The 26,602-nt window shown below is 45.7% G+C and overlaps 1 protein-coding gene across 2 annotated transcripts; it reads right to left on the bottom strand.

Moving 5' to 3' along the window:
* On the bottom strand, positions 1-25,052 carry HIF1AN (hypoxia inducible factor 1 subunit alpha inhibitor). Of its 2 annotated transcripts, none has more exons than XM_084845155.1 (8): positions 24,788-25,052; positions 19,908-20,158; positions 17,133-17,281; positions 12,987-13,147; positions 5,229-5,335; positions 4,106-4,169; positions 3,302-3,412; positions 1-2,113 (listed from the first exon to the last, which is right to left on the bottom strand). In XM_084845155.1, the coding sequence occupies exons 1-8, from the start codon at positions 24,992-24,994 to the stop codon at positions 2,069-2,071; spliced, it is 1,095 nt and encodes a 364-aa protein (XP_084701281.1). In that variant the 5' UTR covers positions 24,995-25,052; the 3' UTR covers positions 1-2,068. The 2 variants fall into 2 exon arrangements, with proteins under 2 accessions (XP_084701281.1, XP_084701282.1); XM_084845156.1 differs by having other exon boundaries at positions 12,987-13,132.
* Positions 25,053-26,602: the final 1,550 nt, after the last annotated feature.

The following is a 26,602-nucleotide window of genomic DNA, read 5'->3' as shown; positions in this document are numbered from 1 at the left end:
TTGTATCATTCAACAATGGTTGTATTTTAAGAACTACACTTCAGAAGGTATTATGCCTTTCCCATGTGTTCTCACACATCACAGAACACACACAGATTTCCCCAATACCATAGCAGGGCATCAGAAAGCACAGGATTAAAAAAAGAGACAGTAACTAAATCAGTCCGTCAGTGCATTGTAAACTGAGCTTACGCACCAGTCAAGTGCAACAATTTTTTTAAAAAAACCAACTATTTAGAAACTTTGAAAAGTTACACCTTTGGCAAAAAGAAAAGAGATCCGAGGGTTGTATTAAAGTCCTGTCTTCTTTCTTCCAAGGCACCTGGCTCTTTCTTCATAAGTTCTATGCAATAACAAAATTCCACAAACAGCTCCAGTCTTGGGTAGCACTCCGGCTGATACTGCTGCACATCCAGGAGACATTCCAGTAAGCATGGGGATTGCTTTTGCTTTTAGCCAAAGGCAGAATATTTTTATTGGTACTACCATTTACAAAGTCCAATCTTGCTCTTTAGAAGCCACCCCTTTCCTGATCTTTATCACACTATGTCAACAACACTGGTGTTCCATTGCCTCTCTGTGGCTCGTAGAGCTCCGTGGCTCTTCAAGGTCCCATTAAAGACACCTAGCCGGCCCAGTGGAATCTGAAACACCCCAGCTTTCTTCAGTACTACTTCAGCTACTGTATAGAGAATTCACAGTAAATGGTAGGAAAGTGGTCTGCCCCAGAAAAAGTAGTTATGCCCAGGTGTTGTGCCAGCAAGCTAGCCATGTCTTCTCTCACTGGGAAAAGCTAAGCTTCTCCAGTGATGTCTCCTCTATGGCAAAGCAACAGACATTATGTCAGGGAAGCAACTCTTCCTTAATCATCTGGGATATAAACTCCGCACTCTTATCTTGATGAAGTAAAACCAACGACATTCACATTCCCCTCCAGTTAGGGGAAAACAGCATGGAATGGAGGATATAGGATTCCATCGGACCCAGTGGTGTCTGCTGAAAAAACCACTGCAATAGAAATGTTACTGCAAGTTTGCTACTCTCCCTTCTCCACCTATTCATCCATCGCTTGATCTGGGATGCAAAAGGCTGAGGATGGAATGGAATTAACATTCCTATGCAACTATAAGGATAAAATACAACACACAAGAGTTCTACTGAAAAAAGAAACACTCACTGTGGGTTGTCCAAAGAACCAATATCCTGAGTGGAGTAAAGGAAGATGTGTGCATGGGGATTTTGGCCTGGTTTTCTAGCAGAATTAGAGGTCATGCCCTCTGGAATATTGATTTTGATGTCAATGCAATATAGCAGACTTGGAAGACCTCATCGTCTCCATCCCTACCTCCCCTTCATCCATTTGTAACCTTAAATGTGCTTTAAATTCAGTTATGCCATCAATGAAAACATTGCCTTTAACAAAATATGGATACTAAATATTAGAGATGAGATGGCCTGCAGGTGAAAATTTTCTAGGTGGATTTCTAACGCTGAAGTGCAGAGGGAAGATCAAAATGACTTGTCTAGTTACTTCTCACATACAGGAAACTACACAGATGCCATCATGCACTTGTTTCTACTGCCCAGACAAAATAAAGCAACTGAAGTATTCACGGCCTAGAGATCACTTCCCCCCACCCCACACTTCGTGACTCTCAGTTCCAGACTGGGATTTAGCGTGTCCACCCCTCATGCAATATCAGACACCAACTTGTGGAATGAACCCAAGAGACTGGTAAGATCAGCCTGAACTCTACTTCCTCCCAAATATGTTCATAATGCTTTAAATCAAGTACCAGGTGCCAAGCTCTATATCTTGGCAGGCAGGGAACAAACAGTTATTGGTGATGGGTTCTTCCTTAGAATTCTTCTGGAAGGTTCAGTGAAGTTGAAAGAAGGATGAACAGAAAGGTTTATGATGCCAGTCATTCCCTATATTGGTGCAGAGTGGGGCAGAGGTGGGCCAGGAGCCCCTTAGTCTTTTAAGTGCTGCGTGCAATACTAGCGCTCGGTATCTTCCAGAAGTCTGTGAAGCAGCTCAAACATCCATCACTGCATTGGCCAAGGATTATTCATATCGCCCCTTAATCATCATATTCAACAAGGGACCCACCTGTTCGGAGCAAAAAAACACATAACCACTGCAATCTACAGAAATGCTAACTGAACTAATCAGAAGTTTTGCCATGCTAAAGAACCGTAAACTCAGCTGGAAAGAATGATCTTGATCTTTCAAATCAAGAATGTAAGTACGTGTCCCCACCCATTCTTAATAAAGGAAAACAGGTTTGGGGCTCAACCTTCAAAACTCTTGCCAGTTCCACCCAATCCCCAATTAGAACAGCAGCCCTTCAGATCACCATCACCTCTTATTGCTATGTTAATACCAGTGATGTAATCACTTCTTTAAAAAATTCTTAGTGGTAACATAGTGGAATTCCTTGGACAGTGATAGGGAACCTCCAGCCCGTAGGCCAAATGTGGCCCTCCAGGCTGGCCCATCTAGCTTGTGGGTCCCTGCCCCCTCAGAAAGGAGAGGGGGGAGAACAGCTGCTGCTGCTCCTTCACCTTCCCTGCACAGAGAAGGCAATGGTGGAGCAAAGCCAGATAAATCTGCTTCACTCCTCCCCTGCATTCCCCATGTGGAGGAGCAGCAGCAAAGCCGGTGTCTTGGAGGGCTCTGCTCTGTCCACACTTTCCCTAGCTGGGAAAGTCCAGGCAAAGCCAGCTCCCCAACTGAGGCGCCAAGCTGGCGAAGCTTCAGCTGGGAACCCAGTGACAACAGGGTGTGTGGCCCCCATCCCTGTCGTCACAGATGGGGCCTTGCCCCCTCATGTCATTCAGTCAGTGGGGAGGCAATCTGGTCCCCAGACCCAAAAAGGTTTCCTGACTTAAGCCTACGACCTTCTAAACATTTTCATCCCCTGAAACATTGGTGGGTCAGGCTATTATCCAAACCTGAATGTTTGAGAGATCAAATTACAAAGACAATGCTAAATATAAAAGTTAAACCAGGTTTGGGCAAATCACCCAAAATACACCCAATACTTATTCCATACTAAAAGCTACACTTTGTACTTTGTGGCATAATTTGCAGTCTCTTTTCTCCTCTCCATAACCCCCCACCCCCACCCTTCCATGGTAAGCCTCCCTACACTGCTGAGGAACTGCAACGGACCTACAGAATCAGGTCCTCTGTGTTTTGGTAATCTCAGGGACCCATCTGAATGCTGAACTAAAGATTTGCTGTGCAAGCTCAGCCACTTGACTCCTAGGAACAGCTTCCAGGTTTGTACTGTACCTCTTGTGGGTTTCCAAGGGCCTCACCCAGCATTTTCTCTATGTTCCTCATTATAGCCACTTTCTGATGAGCCTTTAGTGGATACTCAATCCTTTTGGGGGTCGGAGCACCCTGGAAAAACAACAACACATTAACATTCTTCTAAAAATGCACGATAATACTCTCAAGCAGGGATTTCTCAAACTGGAAAGCTTCCAAACATGGAGAATAAAGCAGTTCCTGACATTGGCTGGCAGTGTTCACTCAGTTCCCTGGTCCCAGGGCAGCAGGAAGACCACATGGAAAATCAGGGCCACACAAGCTTGCAGCACTTTATGTTGTTCGAAAGACTAACGTATCGCCATCACTGGAAGCAAAAGCTAATCCAAAACTTGGATAAGGGGAAGGCAGGTATACTACTGGCTGGTGAACAGCACATATGGTATGAGAAAGAGTTGCTTTGGCAAGTTGGCAAGACACAATACTGATCTGGGAAACCATCGCCCTGAAGCAACCAAGGTTGACAGTTCACTATTTTAACATAAAGAACCCAATACCACACAGAAATCATTTATGTGATCATGGAATGTATTTAAGAAACTGAGTTAAGAATCCAGGTCAGGTTTGACAGAGCTGATGTGGCTCTAGGGTCTCTTAAACAGCCTTCAGAAGTGAGTGTATGCAGAATAAAGACTTCATAATGCAGCACCAGATACCACATTGCACCATACAATATACAACATTTGAAGCAGCAGGTCTTAGATTCCACTCAGTTCATGCTTAAAGCTTTCTTCTGTTAGCAACATAAGCTAGAGACATGCTTACCTTGTACCAGAAGTTCACAGTGATAGTAGTTCCCCCATTCAGCAAAGACTCAATGTGATGCCACCTATACGGAGCCACAGAAAGGACAGAACTGTTTACATTCCTGATTCTATCTGCACAGTAAATGTCAACATTGTCAACATCAGTGCTACAGCATAAACACATATAGCTCAGCTGAGACTTCTCTACTCCTATTATTCCCCTGGCTTCAGACCTATGTACACCATGCTAGGGAAATACACTAGGACATGGGGGGGGGGGGAGTAATCAGTTTTAAGTTACACAATAGCTCATACTCCAAGAATGAACATACATTTGCATGCATATTATCTGTCAAAGAAAGCCAGCTCCTCTCCCTAAGCACCAGCTTGGTTAAAGTCTGTTCAGTTACGGTTTAAGTCGAAAACTGTTATGGGGAACTGAAAGGAGGCAGCATTTTTCCCAGTTTCATATACTACTTTTAACTTCTGTGGAATTCCTGCCCAGTCCATTTCCCATTTACATTCCATGAAGTCAGGTGTATGGAAGACCAACAGCAGCCTGGGGTCAAATTGAAGGATGCCATGGGATTCTACCCACACTAAAGGGAAACCCTCCCCATAAGATCACTCTCAATTTGTAGTTCTTGGCAAAGTAGAACCAATGGGGACAGACTAGCCTTTGTTCCCACCCAAGCAGACAAAAGTATCTCCTTGGAAGCATCTCTTTTACACTGGCCGATATTCCCAGGATGGCCACAGATTACTGTCCAAAGGGAAATGTGCAAACGTGCATGCCCCAAATTCAAAACCCCCAAATAGGAAAATGTATGCAATTTGTATTCAGATTTCCATGTCTATAAGCAAGTGTCAGGAATATTTTTATTTTTTTAAATCTCTCCTTACATATAGGAAAAATATTTATCCACCTTACCCTGTGCAAAGGGAACCATTCTCTCTTTTTAATGGTGACAGAATACACAGAAAGGTGGAAATTCCATTAGACTCACAGTTAAACTGAGGCAAAAGAGGCACAGGTAGAGCCCCAGTGTTCCCTAAACTCCATTTCTGAATCTGGCCCTGGATTCTGCTGTAGCTGCCAGCCATTCCCATAACCCAAACCATTCTCCAGCTATGCTCATTACCAGTACATGGGAATATAAAGCACATCGCCTGGGCCCACCACTGTCTCATAGCCAACTACATTCTGGAAATTGGGAAACCTCTCATAGTCAGGATTGTCGAAGTCAACCTAGCAAAACAAAAGAGAAGAACATATCACTGAAGAGGCTAAAGTCACAGGAGACTCTGCCTAGTATGCTCATTCCCACCCGTCAAACTCCCTGAAGGAAAAGGAAGAGCTGCATGAGATCTTACAAGTAGGGACTATAATTTGCTGCATATAAGAGACAGAATTAAACTAGGAAAGCCTAACTCTATAGCGGGGGTGGGCAACTTCCAGGGGCCAATCCTCCCACCCCAGGACCACACCCCACCGCTGAATTTGCTGCCAAAATTTGGCAGCACTGCATGAAAAAATGCTGATTTCCCTTTTAAAAAGGTGCGTGGGGAGTGCACGCCTTCTTTTAAAGGAAAACCCGCCGTATTTTGGTGGCAAATGCAGCAGCGGGGCAGTGGAGGCCACAATATCGGAGGGGGCCCTCAGGCAGCCCACATGTTGCCCATTTGTCTATAGACTAAAATTACAAAATTTGGTCTTTACTGACAGATCAAATAAACCAAATAAATCATACCTGATTTGTTAGATACCACTTCAGCTGAACATCAGCAGAAGTGGTTAAGTACAAGACAGTAAGAGCTAATGTTTGCCTTAATTGCACATCAGCATAATAATAGGAAGGACTACAAATTTGTACTATAGGCAGGTGGATAAACTCAGTTGTCATGGTCAGACCACTTCCTGTTGATTGACAGTGGCATTCCCCTTCACAGAGGTGTGGGTGGACTGATTAAGATGGTCCATCCCAGTGTCCAAGATGGGTGGGAGCTTTTAAAAAAAGGAAATTCAATCACAAGCAATTCCAACAAGAAGAAAAGGTGGAAGACAACAGAAGAAGCCAATGTGGCTTCACAAAAGGCTTAGAGATGACCTGAAAACAAAGAAGGACACATATAGGAAGTGGAAAGAAGGCCAAGTAACAAAGGAAGAGTACAGGCAGGTAGCACAAAATGGCAGGGATGGCGTCAGGAAGACTAAAGCTGAGAATGAGCTGAGGTTAGCGAGGGATGCTAAAAACAACAAAAAGGCTTTCTTCAGCTATGTGCAGAGTAGAAGACAGGAAAGAAATGGTGGTTCAGCTATTAAATCAGGATGGCAAAACAATAACAGATGACAAAGAAAAGGCAGAGGTGCTCAATTCCTACTTTGGCTCAGTCTTCTCCCAAAAGAGGGTCTATGAGCCCCCTGGCAAAGGCGAAGTACAAGCTGAAGGGGCAGGATTGCAGCTTGAGATCGACAGGCATATGGTCAAGGAACACCTCATTACTTTGAATGAGTTCAAATCTCCAGGGCCAGATGAACTGCTCCTAGAGTCATAAAGGAACTGGCAGAAGAACTCTCAGAACCACTGGCTATTCTCTTTGAGAAATCATGGAGGATGGGGGAAGTGCCAGATGACTGGAGGGGGGCTAACGTTGTCCCTATCTTCAAAAAGGGTAAAAAGGAGGAACCTGGGAACTACAGACCAGTCAGTCTGACATCAATCCCTGGGAAAATTCTGGAGCAGATCATAAAGCAATCAGTCTGTAAGCACCTTGAAAACAATGCAGTGATTACTTGAAGCCAACATGGATTTGTCAAAAACAAGTCCTGCCAGACAAATCTGATCTCATTTTTTGATCAAGTCACCTCCCTTGTGGATCGTGGGAATGCTGTAGACATCATATACCTCGACTTCAGCAAAGCTTTCGACAAAGTGCCCCATGATATCCTGATGAGCAAACTAGCTCCAAGTGGGCTAGATGAAACAATGATCCGGTGGATCCACAGTTGGCTACAGAATCGGACTCAAAGAGTGCTTATCAATGGGACCTTCTCAAACTGGGGAGAGGTAATGAGTGGGGTACTGCAGGGCTCAGTCATGGACCCAGTGCTCTTCAACATTTGTATTAATGACTTGGAGGAGGAGGTGCAGGGAATGCTGATCAAATTTGCAGATGACACAAAATTGGGCGGGATAGCTAATACTTTGGAAGACAGAAACAAATTTCAAAGTGATCTGGATAGACTGGAGCGCTGGGCAGAAAACAACAGAATGACATTTAACAGGGATAAATGCCAAGTTCTGCACCTAGGAAAAAGAAACCAAATGCACAGTTACAAGATGGGGGATACGTGGCTCAACAACACTACAAGCGAGAAGGATCGTGGAATTGTTGTTGATCACAAGCTGAATATGAACCAACAATGTCATGTGGCTGCAAAAAAGGCAAATGCTATTTTGGGCTGCATTAATAGAAGCACAGCTTCCAAATCCCGGGAAGTACTAGTTTCCCTCTACTCAGCAATGGTTAGGCCTCATCTGGAGTACTGTGTCCAGTTCTGGGCACCACACTTTAAGAAGGATGTAGACAAACTAGAGAGGGTTCAGAGGAGGGCAACAAAGATGATCAGGGGACTGGAAACAAAGCCCTATGAAGAGAGACTGAAAGAACTGGGCATGTTTAGCCTTGAGAAGAGAAGACTATGATAGCGCTCTTCAAGTAGTTGAAAGGTTGTCACAGAGAGGAAGGCCAGGATCTCTTCTCGCTCATCCCAGAGTGCAGGACACGGAATAATGGGCTCAAGTTACAGGAAGCCAGATTCCGGCTGAACATCTGGAAAAGCTTCCTGACTGTTAGAGCAATCCGACAATGGAACCAATTACCCAGGGAGGTGGTGGGCTCTCCCACACTGGAGGCCTTCAAGACGAGGCTGGACAGCCATCTGTCAGGGATGCCCTGACGGATTCCTGCATTGAGCAGGGGGTTGGACTCGATGGCCTTGTAGGCCCCTTCCAACCCTACTATTCTATGATTCTATAAGACTTAGGGAATACAAGGCATTCCTGAATGCTCTCGGGGAGTTTCCAGTTAACATGGCTGGTGTTCCTATCAAGGCCCTGGTCTCACTATGGTATGGTGAGATGGAAAGAGCTATTAACACAATCACTCCCAAGCACCTCCTCCTATGCTGCCAAGCCCAACCAACTCCCTGTTTTACTAGGGAACTATGGGCTATGAAACAGTGCCTACTTATTGTGCCTACTTTCTGGCTGTGCTGGCAGTGAAGTAGTCTTACTTCTCCACCTCCATTCTATCCTTGAGTAGCTATTTAGCAGAGCTTTTCTGAGAGGCTGTTAAAACCAGACCTAGGTGTGGATGTGTTGGACCCTCAGAGGCTTGCTGTGACAAATCTGCTATGCATTTTGAGAATAAAGTTGCTCATATTTGCTTTGAACCTGATACTCTCATTGATACAGTTCCAATGGAGTTAACCAGACTAGGCAGTGCTCTGGACATGTGGGATCAATTTCAGTTGATCAAGAATGTGAACAAAGTGTTTGGAGGGGGGTAGCAACCACCTCCATTTCTTCATCCTTATCCATCTCATTAACTAGCCAGCGCAGATTGACTGGGTGGGTCCAAGAGGTAGTTAATGCTTCTTTACAAGAGAGCATGGTATCAGCATCCTTGAAAGAGGTGACTGTGTGACCACCCCTTAAGAAAGCCTCTTTGGACCCAGGTGATTTTGATAACTATCACCCAGTCATTAATATCCCCTTTTTCGGTATAGTCTTGGAAGGGTAGAGATGGGAAGGACTGGAAAAAGAAACAGAAAAAATCGAGGGGGGGGGGGAACGAGGATGTTTTTTTCCATTTTTTTCCAAGGGCCATTTTTTGTTTTTTTTTCCGGAAAAATTGGAAAAACTGAACATTATGAAATATTTTCTTTTAGAATTTAAGACAAAGTATTTATATATTGTCACCCAGCCTTTACTCCCCACAAAATAATTCTAAAAACTATAGAAAGACTAGAGATGTAAAATGTCTGGAAATAATGAAGCAATGGGAGAAAAGGTTTTTTTAATTGCCCCTGTATGATTCCCAGCATAGTTATTTCTTTCATTCCTTATTAAAATTATTGATCTAAAGTATATTTTACTGATAGACCTTTATGCTCAGTTTCCCAACAGAGTCACCATTGTGCATTCTTGACAGTTTGGGTTTTGTTCTATAGAGTCCTGCGTTTCTGATGCTGTAGCAGTCATTTAATATAGTTGTAATCTATTCAAACAATAATTACAAATTTACTGAGTTTACTTTTTAAAGTTTTAAAATATAATGATTTTATGAGCAAACTAAGTTATACATAAAATAACTTTAGGAACAGAAAAGCTGCTTTATGTTCCTAAAGCAGCCCTCCCTAACCTGGTGCCCTCTGGACTACAATGCCTAGTATTCCTGATGACTGGCTATGCTGCCTGAGGCTGATGGGAGCTGAAGTCCAAAATATCTGGAGGGAATCAGGTTGGGGAAGGCTCTCTTAAACAACAAAATGACTTTAGATCTGTAAAGGGCACTTACTGCTTGTTTTTCGATTTTTCCCAAAATTCCCATTTTTTTCTGAAAAAACAGGAACCTTTTTTGTCCATGGTCTCAATATTTCCAGAAATTTTACTTCTCTAGGAGAGGGTGGTTCAACACTTTTGGATGAAGTGGATTATCTAGACCCATTGTACTCTAGATTCAGGCCTAGATTTGGCACTGAAATGGCCGTGTTTGCCCTTGGTTGTGACAAGAGAGACAGTGTGAGTAAGACCCTGTCGATTCTCCTTGACCTCCCTGTGGCTACTGGTACCATCAACCAAGGTATCTTTCTGGATAGATTCTGCAGCTTGGGTGTAGGAGGCACAATCATACATTGGTTCTACTACTACAATTTTAGGAAGTGGCACAGGGGGATTTCTGCTTGACTCAATGACAGTTGTGCTCTGAGGTCTTGCAAGGCCAATCTTATCCCCCATGCTTTTTTAACACCTATATCAGGGTGGGGAACCTGTAGCCTTCCAAACGGGACTACAACTCCCATCAACCCAACCATCAGTCATGCAGTCTGGGGTTGTTGGGAGTTGGGATCAAACATCTGGAGAGCCACAGGTTCCCCCCACCTAATCTATATGAAGCCACTGCATGAGGTCATCAGTGGATCTGGAGTGAGGTGTCAGCAGTATGCTGATAACACTCAGCTCTATTCTCCATGTCATCTGAGTCTGTGCAGGTTCTGAACCAGTGGTTTGGTAATGGGCTGTGTAAGGGCCAATAAACCAGGTTCAATAGCAACAAGCCGGAGGCCTTGTAGGTTGGTGATTCTCATGTCAAGGAAGTGGGTATTCCTGTCTGTTCTAAACAGGGCTGCACTCCCCCTGAAAGAGCAGGTGCATGGTTCGGGGATACGCCTTGATTCAGCTTTATCACTTGGAGGCCCCACAGCCTTGCTGCCTTGGAGTGCCTTTTTCCAGCTCTACCTGGTTCACTAAATACAGCTATTCCTGGACAGGAATAGTCTGGTCACAGTGATTCATGCTGTGGTAAATCCCGAATTATTATAATACCTTGGGCAGTATCCGACGGTGTCATTCCACAAACTCAAATATCGCTAGTGGAACGCCACTGAATCTTTCTGTTGCATACCCAGTTGCCCAAGAGGAAAACACAACTGGCTGTCCAGGCTGAATGCGCAAACATAATGCACAACTGCTTGCACAACTGCTTTCATGCAAATGTAACTTTAGTTGGATTCTTCTCGTGTAGTTCAGAACCTAGTTTCCGCTAACGCAACGTCATTTGTGCTAATTCTGCCCAATGAATGTGGGGCTGCCCTTGAAGACAACTTGGAAGCTAGTGGCCAGGACTGTAACAGGTACAACCAGGTGGAGTCATACAACACCAGTTCTAAGAGAGCTGCACTGGGTACTTATTCGTTTCCAAGGCCAATTCAAGTTGTTGGTGCTTACCTTTAAAGGCTTAAACAGCTTGAGACCCAAATATCTGACTCTGCCTACTGCAGCCTGCCCATGCTTCAAGTTCTTCAGGGGAGGTTCTTCTCCAAGCACCACTGGTACATTATGTGACAAAAAAAGGGAGAGAGCCTTCTCTGTGGTAACACCCCAACTGTGGAAAACTCTCCCTAGGGAAGCAACTGACGCTGACATTACACTATTTTCGGCACCACATCAAAACCTGTTTGTCCAGGCATTTTCAAGTGGTTTATCTGAGCAGTCTATTGTATGTATTTCTTGTCTTTTATTGCTGCAGTTGATATTTTATTAGTGTATATCATATTAGGATTTTTATTACATTTGGCATACCGCCTCAATATTGTAAGATGAGGGGCAGTATAAAAATATTTTTAACAAACAAACCAGCCAAACAAAAAGAGGCATTCAGGGAAACCTCCAGTCATAACAGTGGTCAGCCTTCAACAGATTTATTCACCAAAAGACCAATGGTGAGAAAGTATTTGATACTGGTAAGCAAGAATACTCAGGGAGGGAGGTTGCATTACAGTAGCTAAATTATGATGCCAGGGGAACCTGAAGTAGATTTTGGGGAGAGAGGAGGTTCTCTAGTTCTGAATAGCATCAGGCAAGCATTTCTTTCCTTTTCCTTCTTTTTCTGGGAATATTTCAGATCTGATAGGTGCGCTGGAGGGGGGGGGGGGCATACTTGGCCATACCATTTTCAGTCTCTCTCTGGTGTGCTCAAAATTGTTTTAGTTTTTCTAAAACTAAAACACGTGTCCCCCTCCCCGTGTCCCTCATGAAAAGCTGCTCCCCTCTCACAGTCCCTTTTGCTTCCATCCCCAAACACCCTCCTCCTGGAACTCAGCAGCTGCTAAAGAACCTGTGCAGCCCGAGCCGCCACCCCTCACCTTGACAAGATATTCTTTCCAAATACCTCCCAGTCAACAAGCTCCTGCCACTTCATGGCAGTTTCAGGTAGACTGCTATGCAGGATGGTTTGCTTTATAAATTGACTGACTGGATGTGAGAAAGCAGAGGGGAACTCCTACGGTGAAGGAAGGAAAGGAAATCTGGAGTGGATTTCTTTTGCAGAGAGGGAAAGACCATCTCTTAGCCTTTTTAACCCTGGCTTTAAAAACAGGTATTTGCTGTGCTGTGCTGGGGCTTGCCAGGGAAGTGGGGAAAAGTTGTAGTTTTCAGAAAGAGACCTGCAGGGCTCAGACCTATGGGGCAGTATCCAACAGGGTCATTCCGCAAACTCAAATAGTGCTAGCGGAGCTCTGCCAAACCTTTTTGCTGCACAACCAGTTGCACGAGCACGCCTGCATAACCGTAGCTTTAGTTGGATTCTCTTCTTGTGCAAAGTTCAGAAACTAGCAGAATGACACAGTTGGATACTGCCCCACAGGCAGAACACTGTCATTTGTGCTACTAGCCCTTCTTCTTACTCGTGTGGGAAGGTCAGGCTGCCACTTGCTGGGTGAAAAGGGAAAGGCACCCTGCATCCATTCAGAGGCCGTTTTTATATTGCATATTTTTAAGCAGCGTTAATTTGTGGCTAAGTTTGGATGTAATTTGTGGAGCCCTGCTGGTAGGTATTGTAGGTATTTTGGTGGAAGGCAAATTCTATCACACCCATATGCTATCCCTGGCCAGGACTATAAATGGTTTTAAAAATTACTACAGCATACAGGAGACACTGACAACAGAAAAGTAACAGCAAATCATGCTTTGTTTGTGACCTTCATTCAGGCAAATGGTTGGTCATTGTTAGAGAGAACATGAAGGCCTGTGGGAATCTTCCATCTGACCAGCACAGATTTTTTATCCTCCAAACCCTTCTGCAATGGAGGTCATTTGGCCCAGATGTCACCTCACCTGGCTCTGCCGGTCACACGGGTGGTGCACAGGATAGGGATAGAGGCACTCAAATCGGTCAGGGGAAAACAGGATACACCGCTTGTATCCCTTAATCTGAGCAAAGAAATTCTGCTGCTCATCATAATGCGCAGGAGTCACATTCCCTACATAAGAAAAGGCTGAAACAGTCATTGTAAAACAAACATCCTCGCCTTAACTTTTGAAAAGATTCTCCCAACACTAAAACATTAATATTGAGGGCATGCCTATACTATATGCAAGCCACAAGAAGCCAAAGTTCTGAGAGTATGCCAGGAAACAAACCAAATTCTCAGCACCCACACCAGGCAACAGTTCCCACCATTCCTTAAGGGAAGCCACTGCCATTAAAAATACAAAGCCAGCTTTAAGGCTGCAATGGAGATGCGTCCTGATTCATGACAATCCAGGGATGAAGAACCTTTTTCAGTCCAAGGGCCAAAGTCCAAACTAGGAAACGTCTTGGAGGCCAGATTCCTTCTGAAGGCTTAGCTAAAGGGAAAATGGATGGGGCCAAAATGTTATTCTTACCCATTTTTAGCCTATTCAGTAGGGCTGTGCACCACTTCAGTCCGAATCCTGAAGCCAAGTGGGCTGCTTCAGTGGTGCCTCGGTGTGGTCTGAAACAGATCAGAACAGCACCAAGGTGCCCCAAAGGGAAGCAGCTCCTTGCCAAGGCACCTTGGTCTGCCTTGGAGCTTCAGAGCTACTGAAGCCATTCCCAGACAGCCTGTCTCTCAAGGTATCAACTTATGAAAGATAAGGGAGGGGGCGAGGAGGAAAACAGAGGGGGAGGAGGGAAATGGTGAGCCTCACCAAATGGCAACTCTAGTTGCCAAATTACGCTGAACTTAACCCAGCAGTCTCTAATCAGTGACAGTTGTGGGGGAATACTGGATATATTGGAGAAATCAGCCTTCGTTTGTTTCACTGTGAGAGAGAGCGTGCTGGTTGGAGGTGGGGGTTTATGTGAGAGAGTGGTGTGTATGTGTTTGTGCTGCACTTTTATCGTTCTTCTTCCTTCCCAATTCAACTGTTTCTTTCTTTTGTAGATTCTTTATTTAAAAAGCCAAACATTGAAAAAGTACTTAGTTTGAGTTTCCTCCTTTCCTTGCCTGGTTCTTTGTCTCCCGCCCGCCTGCTTTCTCTAGTTTATCTTTCATTCTTTTCTTGTTTATTTAAAAAAACAAAAAAATGCTAAAAAGTACCTTAGTTTTCCTTCCCTTGCCTTGTTCTTTAGCTCCCCCCACCCACCCTTCTCAACCATTAGTTTTCCCTTACTTTCTGTGTGTGTGTGTGTGTGTGTGTGTGTGTGTGTGTATATTTCCTTTCCATGTTCTTGGCTCCCCTCTAACACCACCCTTCTCAATTCCTGTATTCCGACCCTTCCCATTTCTTATTTCTTTTCCCTAAAAATAAATAAAAAATTAAAAACCCTTTTCTCTTGTTAGGATTATAGATGTCATCCCCCCTTTGCTTTTAGGTAGTTCAGTGTTTCCTTCTCTTTTGCTCACGCACGTGCGTGTGTATGCACATATGCGCGCTTATGTTGTGGACAAGCAAAAAGTATGTGGCAATGCACTACACGGTCCACGTTTCGAAAAACAGCAGGCAAAGCACTACACATCATATTTAAATTTTATTCTACACTGTGGGGCAAAGCAAGCCCAATATGAGGCATCTTTGGGGCCTTGGCATGGGCAGAGGTGGGCGAGGTGCTGGTGGGACCAGCAGCACTGGTAGCCAAGCTGGGTCGCCCTGAGTCTGGATAGTGTGTCCTGGTGTAGGGCAGCAGAGTGTGGAGGCCAGTCGCAGTGCCCGGAGGTCTGAGGAGGCTGGTGCAGGCAGCAGCACTGTTCCCAAAGGAGCAGCATCTCCTTCTGTAGTGGAGCCTAGGGGAGTAGGGGAGCCTACTGATGGACATTACGTCCAGGTAACGTGTATTCCTAGGTAATGTGTATTCCATTCAGCCAAAGAGAGCCTGAGGTCATCCACTGTGAAGCTGAATAGGGAAGTAGGACTAAGGGAGAGGGAGTTGCACTTCAAAGAAACCTACAGCAGAGATTAGGGATAGTGACCTCCTCCTAATCACGACTTAAACACCTAACTTCTGAGTATCCCTTTATGCCCTTTGAGCTTCTGAGAACAGCACATTTTATCTGTGCCTACCACAAAAACTACTGGGCCAAACTGTCTGAGGTTTGGCAGGTTCAGTCACCTCCATGGCAGCTGTTAGGTGCCCAAATTTCATGCACTTCTGTGGAAACAGTGAAGTTATAGCTCTTTGTTTTGAGAGCTTTTGTTGAAAAAAATCAAATTTTAACTCCGCCTAGCACAAACACTACTGGGCCAAACTGGCAGGTAGAACCCGCTCCATGGGGGACAACAAATCCCCAAATTTCATGTATTTATCTTGTAAACTGAAGACATTATGGCCTTTTCTATTTTCCAGTTCAAGACAATGGGAAAACATCATATCAGAATGATTCGGATATCCGAATTTTGCTTCGGATCCAAAGTGAAGCGGATGGGGTCTGAATCAGTCAGAAGCAAAGTGGGGCTCCTTCAGAAGGTCCGAGGCAGCATCCAAAGAGAAACGAGGGGTCCGTGCACAGCCCTACTATTCAGAGGTAAGCAGAACTGAATCATTGCTCCCCAGACTCTGCCCTTTCTCCCCAGCAGACAAAGCTCTCTTCTTTGACAAGCTGCCAATGAGAGTTTTTCCTGCTGGGATAGGGGGCTGGGCTGAGGAAGAAGTTGCTGGGTTGGATGGGAAACCATGTGGGCTGTATTTAGCCCACAGGCTAGAGTACCCTGTACCTATGATAATCCATACAGAGAGCTATATAAAGCAAAGCAATGTTTTTTTAACATTATTGTGAGAGCTTGCCCTAAGAGGTGGGTATTATTATTATCTCCACTTTTCAAAAGGGTGCACACTTCATTGGCAAGGTTAGAGCAAAGTCCTCCATGGAAGTAAATCAAAGTCCATTAGGGGAAATCTCAGCAGTACGTTCAGTTACATAAAGGATTCATCTGCATACATTTTACCTATTAACAACTGCATCATTTGGATTCTTGCAGAACTGAGAATACTCTGGCAACAATGGTGATAAAACACAAAAGGGCAAGAAAGAATGCCCATGTACAGAAGGTGCTTCATAGCAGCTGACTGCTGTGTTACCTATTTGTGCAATCACATAGTATCAAACATATCAGACAGGAATACATATCAAATCAAGTCAAAAAGGAGTGCAGATTATCTTTTCAAATATCCCCCATTTCAAGAATCTCTTCATAAAGGAGACTTACAGCCCATGGGGCCTCCCAGATCAGTCCCTAGCTATTCTTCCTCACTCCTCCATGCAGCAATTCGGCTTGAAAAGAGGCTCTCACTGGAGCCAAACTTAACTGCAGCAGGGGGGAGGGGGGATGGATTTAGGAAGGCTGCAGTTGGGGAGCAAATGGTTAACCTCCCTCTAATGCTGCAATCCCACTAAAACATCTCCCCAGGTACACACACCCAATACGTGGGCATCTTCCTGTGTGTGCATGTGAGTACACACACACACGTGGAGCTTTGCCCCACCCACCACCTGCTTATGTCCTCCAGAAGGTTACCTAGGAGGGTATGCAGCCCTCAGGGTGAAAAAAACCATCCCTGCACTAAACTCTGCCTAGAATGTAGCCTTTCCGTATTTGTTTGGGCTTCCAAACACTCCACCCTTCAATCCCTTAGGTTTAGAGCAGGTATGGGCAACTTATGGGCCTCCAGATGTTTTGTCTACAACTCCCACCATTCCACAGCATTGGCTATGCTGGTTAGGGCTGACACGAGGTTTAGGGCAAAACATCTGGAGGGCCACAAGTTGCCCACCCCTAGTTTAGAGATTACAGTAAAAAAAATAGCCTGTGCTTCATTACAGAATGAAGCCTGGTAGCATTACAGAATTCCTAACTGCCTTGACTTCAGTGTCCTTTGTAAAATTGTCATTAGACGTTTGTGTTCAATAGAAATACTCCAGGTGTTCTCTATACTGGTAGCTTTAAAAGGGTATAAAAATAAAGCACTATTAATTGACCAAAGCCCTTTATCCACATTTAGCACGAGGACAGGTTTGTTACCTTCCATGCCAATCAGTAGCAAGTTGGATGTCAGCTGACCCCAGCCTCGTTTTGCCTGCTGCCTGTTAATCCAATTCCAATTAAAGCCCAGGAAATCCACCACAATTTTCTTCCCAACTGTGTCATTCAGGGTCTGCTGCAGATACAACCTGTATATCCCAGAAAACAAGGGAGAGAAATTTAAGCATATGTGCTCGGAAAGTAAGATCTCATTTATCGTTTCTCTCATTACCCTTCAAACTCTGCAGCAACTGCACATCCTCCTAAAGATGCCCGATAAACAGAGGCTAAGTTTGCACAGGCAAAATATTTCAAAAATGCAGAACAGCACTATTATACAGCAGAGAAAAATATGGTCTGAAGGACTGTCAATATGAACCGGCCAGTGGCCTTTGGAAAAAAAGCAGGGGAAAGCCACACTTTTACATTGTATTACTGGGTGGCTGTTCAAACCAGTCATTCTTAGATAACATAAATTACCTGGATTGCTTTTAATCTAGTTTCTGGGCTCATTTTGGCGCTGAACAGCTTGGTCACCCTATGCCAGAAGGAGGACAGGGGAGCACTAATTCTCCTGGACCTCTCAGTGGCTTTTAATAGACCATGGTATCCTTCTAGAAGAGCTATCTGAGGTTGAGATGGGGACTTTGCATCCAGGTAGGTTCCATTCCTACCTGGATGGCTGGTTCCAGAAGGTGGTCCATGGGGGGAGGGGGCTATTGCATTGCCCCAGGACAATTATGCTATGGCATGCTGCAGAGCTCTACTTCATCCCCCATAATATTTAATACAGTGTGTGTTAAATAGAGGCTGGATTACATTTCACATAAGCTCTCAGAGATCACATTTCAGTGGTGAGTGGGACCAAAGGTACAGAGGGTCAGGCCAAAAATACACTAAATATCAGCATATTGAAGCTTAAACCTCTTACTGCCAGTAACTAAGCCTTAGGAGAGGCATTTCAACACTTTAGGGGGAAAACTGCACAAAAGCCAGCAGACCCCCAAACAACTGGTTTGGAGCCAGGGAAAGGGGGCATGACCACCTGGAGACCCAGAAGGGCCGGATTTGGCCCCTGGGCCTGAGGTTCCCCACTCATTTTAACATCTACATGAACATGCCAAATTAGATCACCAAGGATTTGGGGTACAGCATCATCTCTATGACAAAGAGATGACTTCCAGTGAGCTTTGAAGAGGTTCTATTCTTGCAGCCTTTCAGATACAATGCAGAACTATCTCCTCCAAAAGGCCTATAGCTGTTGACTGGCTATGTAGTCCTAGGTTAATGCTGTTGTAGGATCTACTAGTTTGAGCCATTTATGATACTGTTAAAATACTGTAAACCATATTGTATTGTTTTTTATTGTAGAGGGGGTTGGGGGTGAGGGGTTGGTGGAAGCTGCCTTGAGACCTGGATTGGAAGAACACAAATGTTTTAAACACAGTACTGATTTGGATCTAGACTAGGTTAGTAATGTTTAACTCGCACTGAAATCAATGGGATAAGTTAGCCATGACTAAAGTATGTCCCACTGAATTCAATAGGACTGAAATGTGACTAACCCATTCTGGATCCAGACCACATATTTTTTCTATCCTTTCATAGGCAGCAGTCAAGTAGTGCTTCAGACTCCTCAATTCCCCTTCCTCCATCAAGAAAAATAGGAAGCAAAGACTCCTTTCTCTTCCCTCACTCTGTGCTGCACTTTCTCCTTTGAAGCCACTTTCTCAATTTTAATTGCACACTTTCCAAAACATTCCACTACAGCGCAGAATACTTCTTTTCCCCATCACCCTGAGTGCTCCACAAAGGAACACACCTAAGGTTGCCTGATGAGAGAACCTGTTAGAATTGCTGCCTAAACCCGAATTATTTTATTACTTTTTACTGTTTTTTGTTTATTATTTTTGTTTATTATATCAGTTTAATGCAGACAATTTTTAAAACTGATTCTATCATTTTTGTACACTGCCCTTTTGTATACTTCTAAACAGCTAAAAATAGTTATAGCTTAGACTTAAGTGCATTCTGAGCACTAGGGAGATAAAGCCCCTTTAATCTTCCCCTTCAAGCCTGAATCTATCACAATATGAAGATATCTGATTCTGCTGCTTCAGAAAGAAGCTTGTGCATAGTGGAAGCAAAAACTCCCTTCAAGGCAGCAGGCTCAGGATTTGACTCTGTAAAAAGGGAAATTAGAAGACCCATCTTGGATCATTTTGCACAGTAACAGAATTGCGGTGCAATCATAGAATAGTAGAATAGTAGGGTTGGAAGGGGTCTATAAGGCCATCGAGTCCAACCCCCAAATGCAGAATGCCTCACCCCTGTTCCCCTGTAAACTCAGCAACCCTGCAAGCAACTGGCCAGGGCCAACATCTCCTGCAGGCCTAGCCCCTTAGAAATGCTTCAGGGTGTCCTGTGGCCAGACCAGCCCCAGTAGTAAGAGTAGGTTCACAAAGGGACAAATGCAGAATAGTTCAGGTATTATAGTAAATAAATAACTAAGAATGATTGTAAGCAAATAAGATAAATCCCTCTTTGAGCTTTTCATATGTCTTGCAAAAACAAACCAATCATCAAAACTAAAATGCCAGGATCTTTCTGAAGATAGACTGTGTCCTTTCAAATGGGGGAGGAGGGGAGACTACAACAAACTGTTAGCAGCAGCACTGAACCTAAAGCAACATACAACACAGGCCCCTTTGCTCTCTGTCATCAAGTCTATTGCCCACAACAAGACCAAACAGCTAGCCCATCCTCAGATATTACCTTTCTCCACTACCCTGCTGCTGGATTTCCTGGAGCTGCTCAACAAAGTCACTGAATTTCATCTCTTCCCTGCTTGACTTGGGCTTGAAGTTCTTAACGTTTATCATTTTCTTCTCATCATAATACAAGAACTTGTGGGTGCTGGCTCTATATACCGAAAAATCCCCATTCCCAATGTTCTCCTGGAGATAGTCCAGGTCCCATTTTAGGGCAGGATATACCAGGTTCGTATCTGTCAGCACCACTGGCTCCTGGAAAGAAAATACAAAGCATGTCAATGCAAACTTCTGAGAAAAAGGTAGGAGATGCATTAGTCACAACCACAAATATTCAGATTGGTTTTAGAAGTTAAAACATGCAATGGGAAAAGATCAGGGAGATGATCAAGTGAAAAGACCTCAATAGGCATCCACAAAGGAAGTAGCCACAACTATTCAGCAAATTGACTCTACAAGCCAGTAGAGATTAGCAGAACATTAGAATGCCAAAAAAAAAAAGCATAATGATGCTTACTGCTTAAATCATTTTGTCCATCTCTGTGGAATGCAGAGATGACTCTGGCAGTTGACACAATCGCACCCAAGTGCCTTCTCCTTCTGAGCAGAGCCTGGCCAGCTCCTTAATTTACACCTGAGCTGAGGGTAATGAAGTAAAAGGAAAGATGGCTAGAACGCAGGTGGAGGAATACTTGCGTTGAGTCTGACCGAACACAGGTTGAGCTCATTAACGAGCCTACTCTGTGGCAGTGAGGGTGGCAGCAGAGCTTTTCCGAGTGGGTCTGTGGCCTGCTACAATCTAGGCCAGGGAGAGAAATGGTGGAACCCTACGTAGCATGCTGTGACAAGTTTGCATGCCAGTTTAAAGAAAAATTCGCTCAGACTCGTCACAAATTGGACACCACAGTTAATGCAGTTCGATTAGTAGAGGCGCCCAGAGCACTGCGTGCTCCGGTTTTATTGGATGAGTTGCAGTTATTGAGGCTCAAGGATGCAGACAAGGTGCTTGGCCAAGTCTGGTCGACCACCTGTGTGCTTGACCCTTGCCCCTCATGGCTTATTACATCTAATAAGGAGGGGATATCCAGCTGGGTCTAGGAGGTTGTAAATTCCTCCTTGAGGGAGTGGTGCCAGCCTCTTTAAAAGAGGCAGTAATCAGGCCACTCCTGAAAAAGCCTAACTTGGACCCTGATGTTAACAACTATAGGCTGGTAGCCGCTAGGATGTACGAAAAGTCACTTACCTTTTTGCGGATTGTGTTTGTGGGGGGGGGAGGCGCTCCGTCCCTCCCCCCGGAATCCTCAATGGGGGGGGGAGGCGATCCAGTCCCCCCCCCCTGGAATCCTCAATGGGGGGGGAGGCAATCCAGTCCCCCCCCCCGGAATCCTCGACAGCCAGCTCAGCTCCGCGGAGCAGGCAGCCAGGCCAGGGCCGTCCGCAGCCGGATTTCCAGCCACAGACTGGCTGGTACAGATGCAAATGGTGGCTGCTGTAGTGGCCGCCATTTGTGTCCAGCCAGGGAACCGTGATAGGCTATGTAAGTCTTTACGTAGCCTATCACGGCTGGGTAAAAAAAAAAAAAAAACGGTGTACGCAAATGGTGGTGGCTACGGGGGCCGCCATTTGCGTTCCTTATTTTTCTCCGTTTTAGTCTACGTAAATATTTACATAGGCTAAAACGGCGAATAAAAAAGGAACGCAAATAGCGTAGTGGGCGCTATTTGCGTTCCCCTTTTTTTCGCCGTAATAGTCTACGTAAATATTTACATAGACTAAAACGGCGAAAAATAAGGAACGCAAATGGTGGCCGCTGTAGCCGCCGCCATTTGCGTATGCTTTTTTTTTTATTGGCTTGCCATGATAGGCTACGTAAACACTTACGTAGCCTATCACGGCAAAGACCAGAATACAAATGGTGGCTGCAGCAGCCGGTTGAAAGACCAGCCGCCGCCGCCAAAGCCACCGTTGCCATCTGGAACATCCACCCCAGGTAAGTCTCGTCCCGGGGGGAATCCGTGGGGGGCGGGGGGGGGGGCAGGCTGTTCCACCACAGATTTGGGGGGGCCGAATGCCAGTGCATTCGGCCTAACTGAAATCCGTGGCAGAATTCTCCACCATCCCTAGTAGCCACTATCCCCTCCCTGGGCAAAGTGCTTGTCTGGTGATTACCAGACAACTCCAGGCACTCTTGAATGAAACTGATTATCTAGATCCATTTCAATCAGGCTTCAGGCCTGGTTTTGGAATGGAAACTGCCTTGGTCACCCTGTGGGATAACCTTAGCCGGGAGAGGAACTGGGGAGTACAGCCCTGTTGGTTCTCTTGGACCTCTCAGCAACTTTAGGTTGTCTGGGCTGGGATTTGGAGGCACTGCCCTGCAGTGGTTCTGACCCTACTTGGATGGCCAATTCCAGAAGGTGGTGCTGAGGGATTATTGCTCTGTGCCTTGGCAGCTATGCTATGGGGTTTTCTGTTTTATCCCCCATGCTGTTTAACATCTACATGAAACCACTGGGGGAGGTTATCCAGAGGTGTGGACTGAGGTGTCATCAATACATGGATGACACCCAGCTCTACCTCTCTTTTTCATCAAAGCCAGGTGAGGCAGTGGCTGTTCTCAATCAGTGCCTGAGCACGGTAATGGACTGGATGAGGGCCAATAAACTGAAACTCAGTCCAGACAAGACGGAGGTACTGTTAGTGGGTGCTTTGTCTGCCTGGCTAAGTGATATTTAACCTGTTCGTGGGAGGGCGTAATCCCCCTAAAAAATCAGGTTCGTAGTTTGGGGGTGCTCTTGGATCCAGAACTGTCACTCAAGGCACAGGTGGACTCTGTGGCACAGACAGCCTTTTATCAGCTTAGGCTGATATACCACCTATGTCTTTATCTGGCCAGAAATAGCCTAGCTACGGTTATCCATGCTCCAATAACCTCTCGTCTGGATTACTGCAATGATATGTGGGGCTGCCTTTGAAAACGGTCTAGAAACTTCAGCTGGCCCAAAATAGGGCAACAAGACCATTAACAGGGCCTGGCCAACTTGATATTATGCCAGTACTTCTCCATCTGCACTGGCTGCCAGTCCATGTCTGGGCCTGGTTCAAAGTGCTGGTATTAACATTCAAAGCCCTAAATGGCTTGAGGCCAGGTTACCTGAAGGATCATCTCCTCCCATATGTAGCTGCCCAGACCCTAAGATCATCTTCAGCAGTCCTTGTCTGGGAGCCCCTGCCAAAGGAAATAAGGTGGGTGGCTACCAAGAAGAGGGCCTTTTCTGCTGTAGCACCCTGGTTATAGAATGAGCTTCCCAGACAGGATGCTTTGGCGGCTACATTGTTCTCTTTCTAGGGCCAGGTGAAAACCTTTTTATTTTCCCATGCATTTTAGCCTTTTAGTTCTGTTGTTTTAAATCTGTTATTGTACGTTAAATCTCTGCATTGCTGCTAAGTTTTATTCTGGCTTTACTTTTATGCTGTAGTTTTAAACTTTTAAATTCTATATTGTATGCAGTATTTGTGGGTTTAATTGTTGTGAACCGCCCAGAGAGCTTCGGCTATTGGGTAGTATAGAAATGTAATAAATAAATTTCGCTGTAACACAAAATACCCAATTCTTCAGCAAAGACATTCAGATATTAGAATTGAACAATACCGACTTTCCTCTAAATTTATCATTTTTCCACAACAAGGTAATTAAAGAACTTGGGATTGCTTGAAAAGGAACTGGGCAATGAAAGCAGGAAAAGCATTCAGATGGAGAATACATCAGACTTACAAATAGTTATTTGAAGAAAGGAAGATACTGCCCGCCACCTGGTCTTCTTGCCTGCTCCCAACTCCCTTCCTGCAATGACACTGTGCTGAACAACACTTCTAGTCTTGTAAACACACAACCCAGCCTTATAACAGTCTTCCCCAACAGAGTGCCCTCCAGGTGCTGGACTACAGGATTTTATACCACCTGAAGGTGGGACTTTATTTTCTGAGAATTCATCCCCTCCAACTACTAGGTAAAGCTGCCCAGTTTGGTTTCTATTGACTTTTTTTAACCTAGTACATCATCTAAAAGCATATCTAGCTTTGTTCATATAAGAACTGTCTAGTTTCTCTCTATTCCTGTTTTCTACCTACCAAATGACGTTTGTGTTTCACCTAAGGATGGAGACATTTCCAGGTAACTGGATTTTTTTATTTTCAAAGGCAAGGGATCAAGCACTGCTTGTGTGTTTCTTCATCCCAGCAGTCATAATGACAGTTCTATGTGCAACCTGAAACCATCACAGCACTTGGTAAAGCCTAAATAAATGTCTGCATCCTCTTCTCACATTTCATCTTAATACTCTGGCCATGCAGGCTTCATGACTTTAATATCAAGTCAACATTTTTCTCTCCCCTCACCCTCACTTGCCTGGAGATCTCTAAAGCTTGCACTTTTTGTAATCTTAGAGAAGGAATAACATTTAGATCCCGCATGTAGTCTTGCAAATAGCTAGTCCCTTCCTGTGAATAGAAACAGTCTCCAGCTAACAAGACAAAAAATCTTTCACAAACTTGAAGAAAATTGGTTGTTCTTTCGGGCAGTCTAAGTACCAAATATTAATAGCATGGGTTCGTGTGGGCAAGCAAACAGGCGTGTATTTTGCAGACTCCGAACCGCGCGGACAACAAAACTCTTTCCCTGACCCCACCAGGCTCCACACGCCCTAACCCCCAAAATTTGCCTCCAGGGTTTGGGCCTCCTCAGAGGGCCTGGCAACCCTACGGAAGGCACAGCAGCCACGGCTGGTGGCACAGCGGAGGGCGAGCGAAGGAGACTCGGGCAGTGGCCGCCGCTCGGATCCCCTTCACTCTATCGGGGGAGGAAGATCAGTCTCCGCGCGTCACCTCGTTCTCGATGAGCTCCTCGGCGCGCGGGTCTCCGTGGCGGAGCCTGGGGATGGGCCGCGTCTCGAAGCTATAGCGCCGGAATTGGGCTTCGTTCCAGCCGCGCTCTTCCTCCTCCTCCTCCTCCGGCGCCCGTGGAGACAGAGAGGCAGAGGACCCGGAGCCCCCGCCGCCCGCCGCGGAGCAGGACGCGGAAGCTTCCGACATCGCCACCAGAGCTGCTGCGGGGCCCGGGCCTGCAAGCGCCTCCTCCGCGGCCGGAAACAACGGACCGAGAACATCCGGGAGCTTCCTCCATAGAAGGCGGCGTTGTTGCCGTCGTCGCCGTCGCCTATGGAGAGGAACAGCAGCGGGAAGGCTAGAGTGGCTTCCGGTCCGTCTGACAGAGCGGGACCCCTGGCGGCTGGTGCCTTGGAAAGCGGAGTCGGAGTCCTGGCCGCGGAGGGCGGGGCGGCAGCTTCTCCAAGGCCAGAGGCCCCGCGACAGCGGCGACGTTATTGGAGAAGCGCCGCCGTCTTTGCCCCGGAAGTTCGCAGGCCTTTTTGGCGTGCCAGATTACCGCCAAACCTCTCCGGCGTTATGGTGACAGCTCTGCCGTAGCACACAGTTCCACGGTGGATGAACTCGTGCGGAATTGAGCGCGGGTGTCTCTCTGCCCCAGAGGGGACACGGGGGCTGTGCCTGCAGCAGTGCGGGTTCGGCATCGCGCCATCTCCCGCGGGCCTTTTGTGCATTCGAGGCGCCGGTTCCAGTCATAGCCTTCGCCGTGTAGCGCGGTCATTTGGCGGGTTCCTCTCCCCTTCATGTTTTCTTTTCGTTTCCTTCGCTTTCTGTAGAGACAGGGACGTCTAGCAAATGCTTTGCCTCGAAACGGAACTTCCTCTGCTGCTGTTGCCAAGCTGCGGCGGGGCTGCTTTGCAGGAGCGGGGAGGGGACCTGCTAGCTTCTTGTGCAGGAGAAGGGTTTGCTTTGCTCCGCCAACCCGAGGGGGGTTTGCTGTCGCAGAAACGCGCCAGCTCTATAGAAACGGCTGGGCTACAAGGCAACATGTAAAAGCTGCAATCGGGATAACAATATTATCAAACGGACACGGAGACAGAAGCCTGTATCATTTGGAGAAATAAGTGGAAGGTGAATTTCCCGGACATTAATGTTTAAGGGAGCAATCCTATGCATGTTTAGACAGGAAAAAGTCCTACAACTCCCAGTGTTCCCAACCAGCCACGCTAGTTTGGGAACGCTGGGAGTTGTAGGACATCTCTGTAGGAAACAAACAGAACGACCTTGAACTCTTAATACAAGAGGGAAATTATGACTTGGTGGGTGTAACTGAGACTTGGTGGGATGACTCCCATGACTGGAATACAGCAACTGAAGGATATAACTTGTTCAAAAAGAACAGGAGGAACAGAAAGGGAGGTGGGGTTGCACTGTATGTGAAAAATACATATCTCTGCACAGAAATACAGGAGGAGGAGCTTGGTTGCCCCATCGAGAGCATCTGGGTATGGAGCAAAGAAGAAGAGAAACATGGTGGTCGGAGTCTACTACTGGCCAGCCAATCAAGGAGAAGACGAGGATGAAACTTTTGAAAAGGAAATAGCCAGTGTTTCAAGGAAGCATGATGTAGTAGTAATGGGGGACTTCAATTCCCTGATATTTGTTGGGAGACAAATTCTGCAAAACATGGCCCCTCCAGGAAATTCCTGACTGGTGTTACTGATAATTTCCTCCTACAGAAAGAGGAGGAAGGAACTAGAGGATCAGCGATCCTTGACTTCATCCTAGCCAACAGAGATGACTTAGTGGATAAAG

This window comes from Heloderma suspectum, chromosome 3 (genome assembly GCF_057233095.1).
Source record: "Heloderma suspectum isolate Gila_16-S chromosome 3, 16-S_ref, whole genome shotgun sequence".
Taxonomy (NCBI): Eukaryota; Metazoa; Chordata; class Lepidosauria; order Squamata; family Helodermatidae; genus Heloderma; species Heloderma suspectum.
This window is presented reverse-complemented; position numbering and strand designations above follow the sequence as displayed.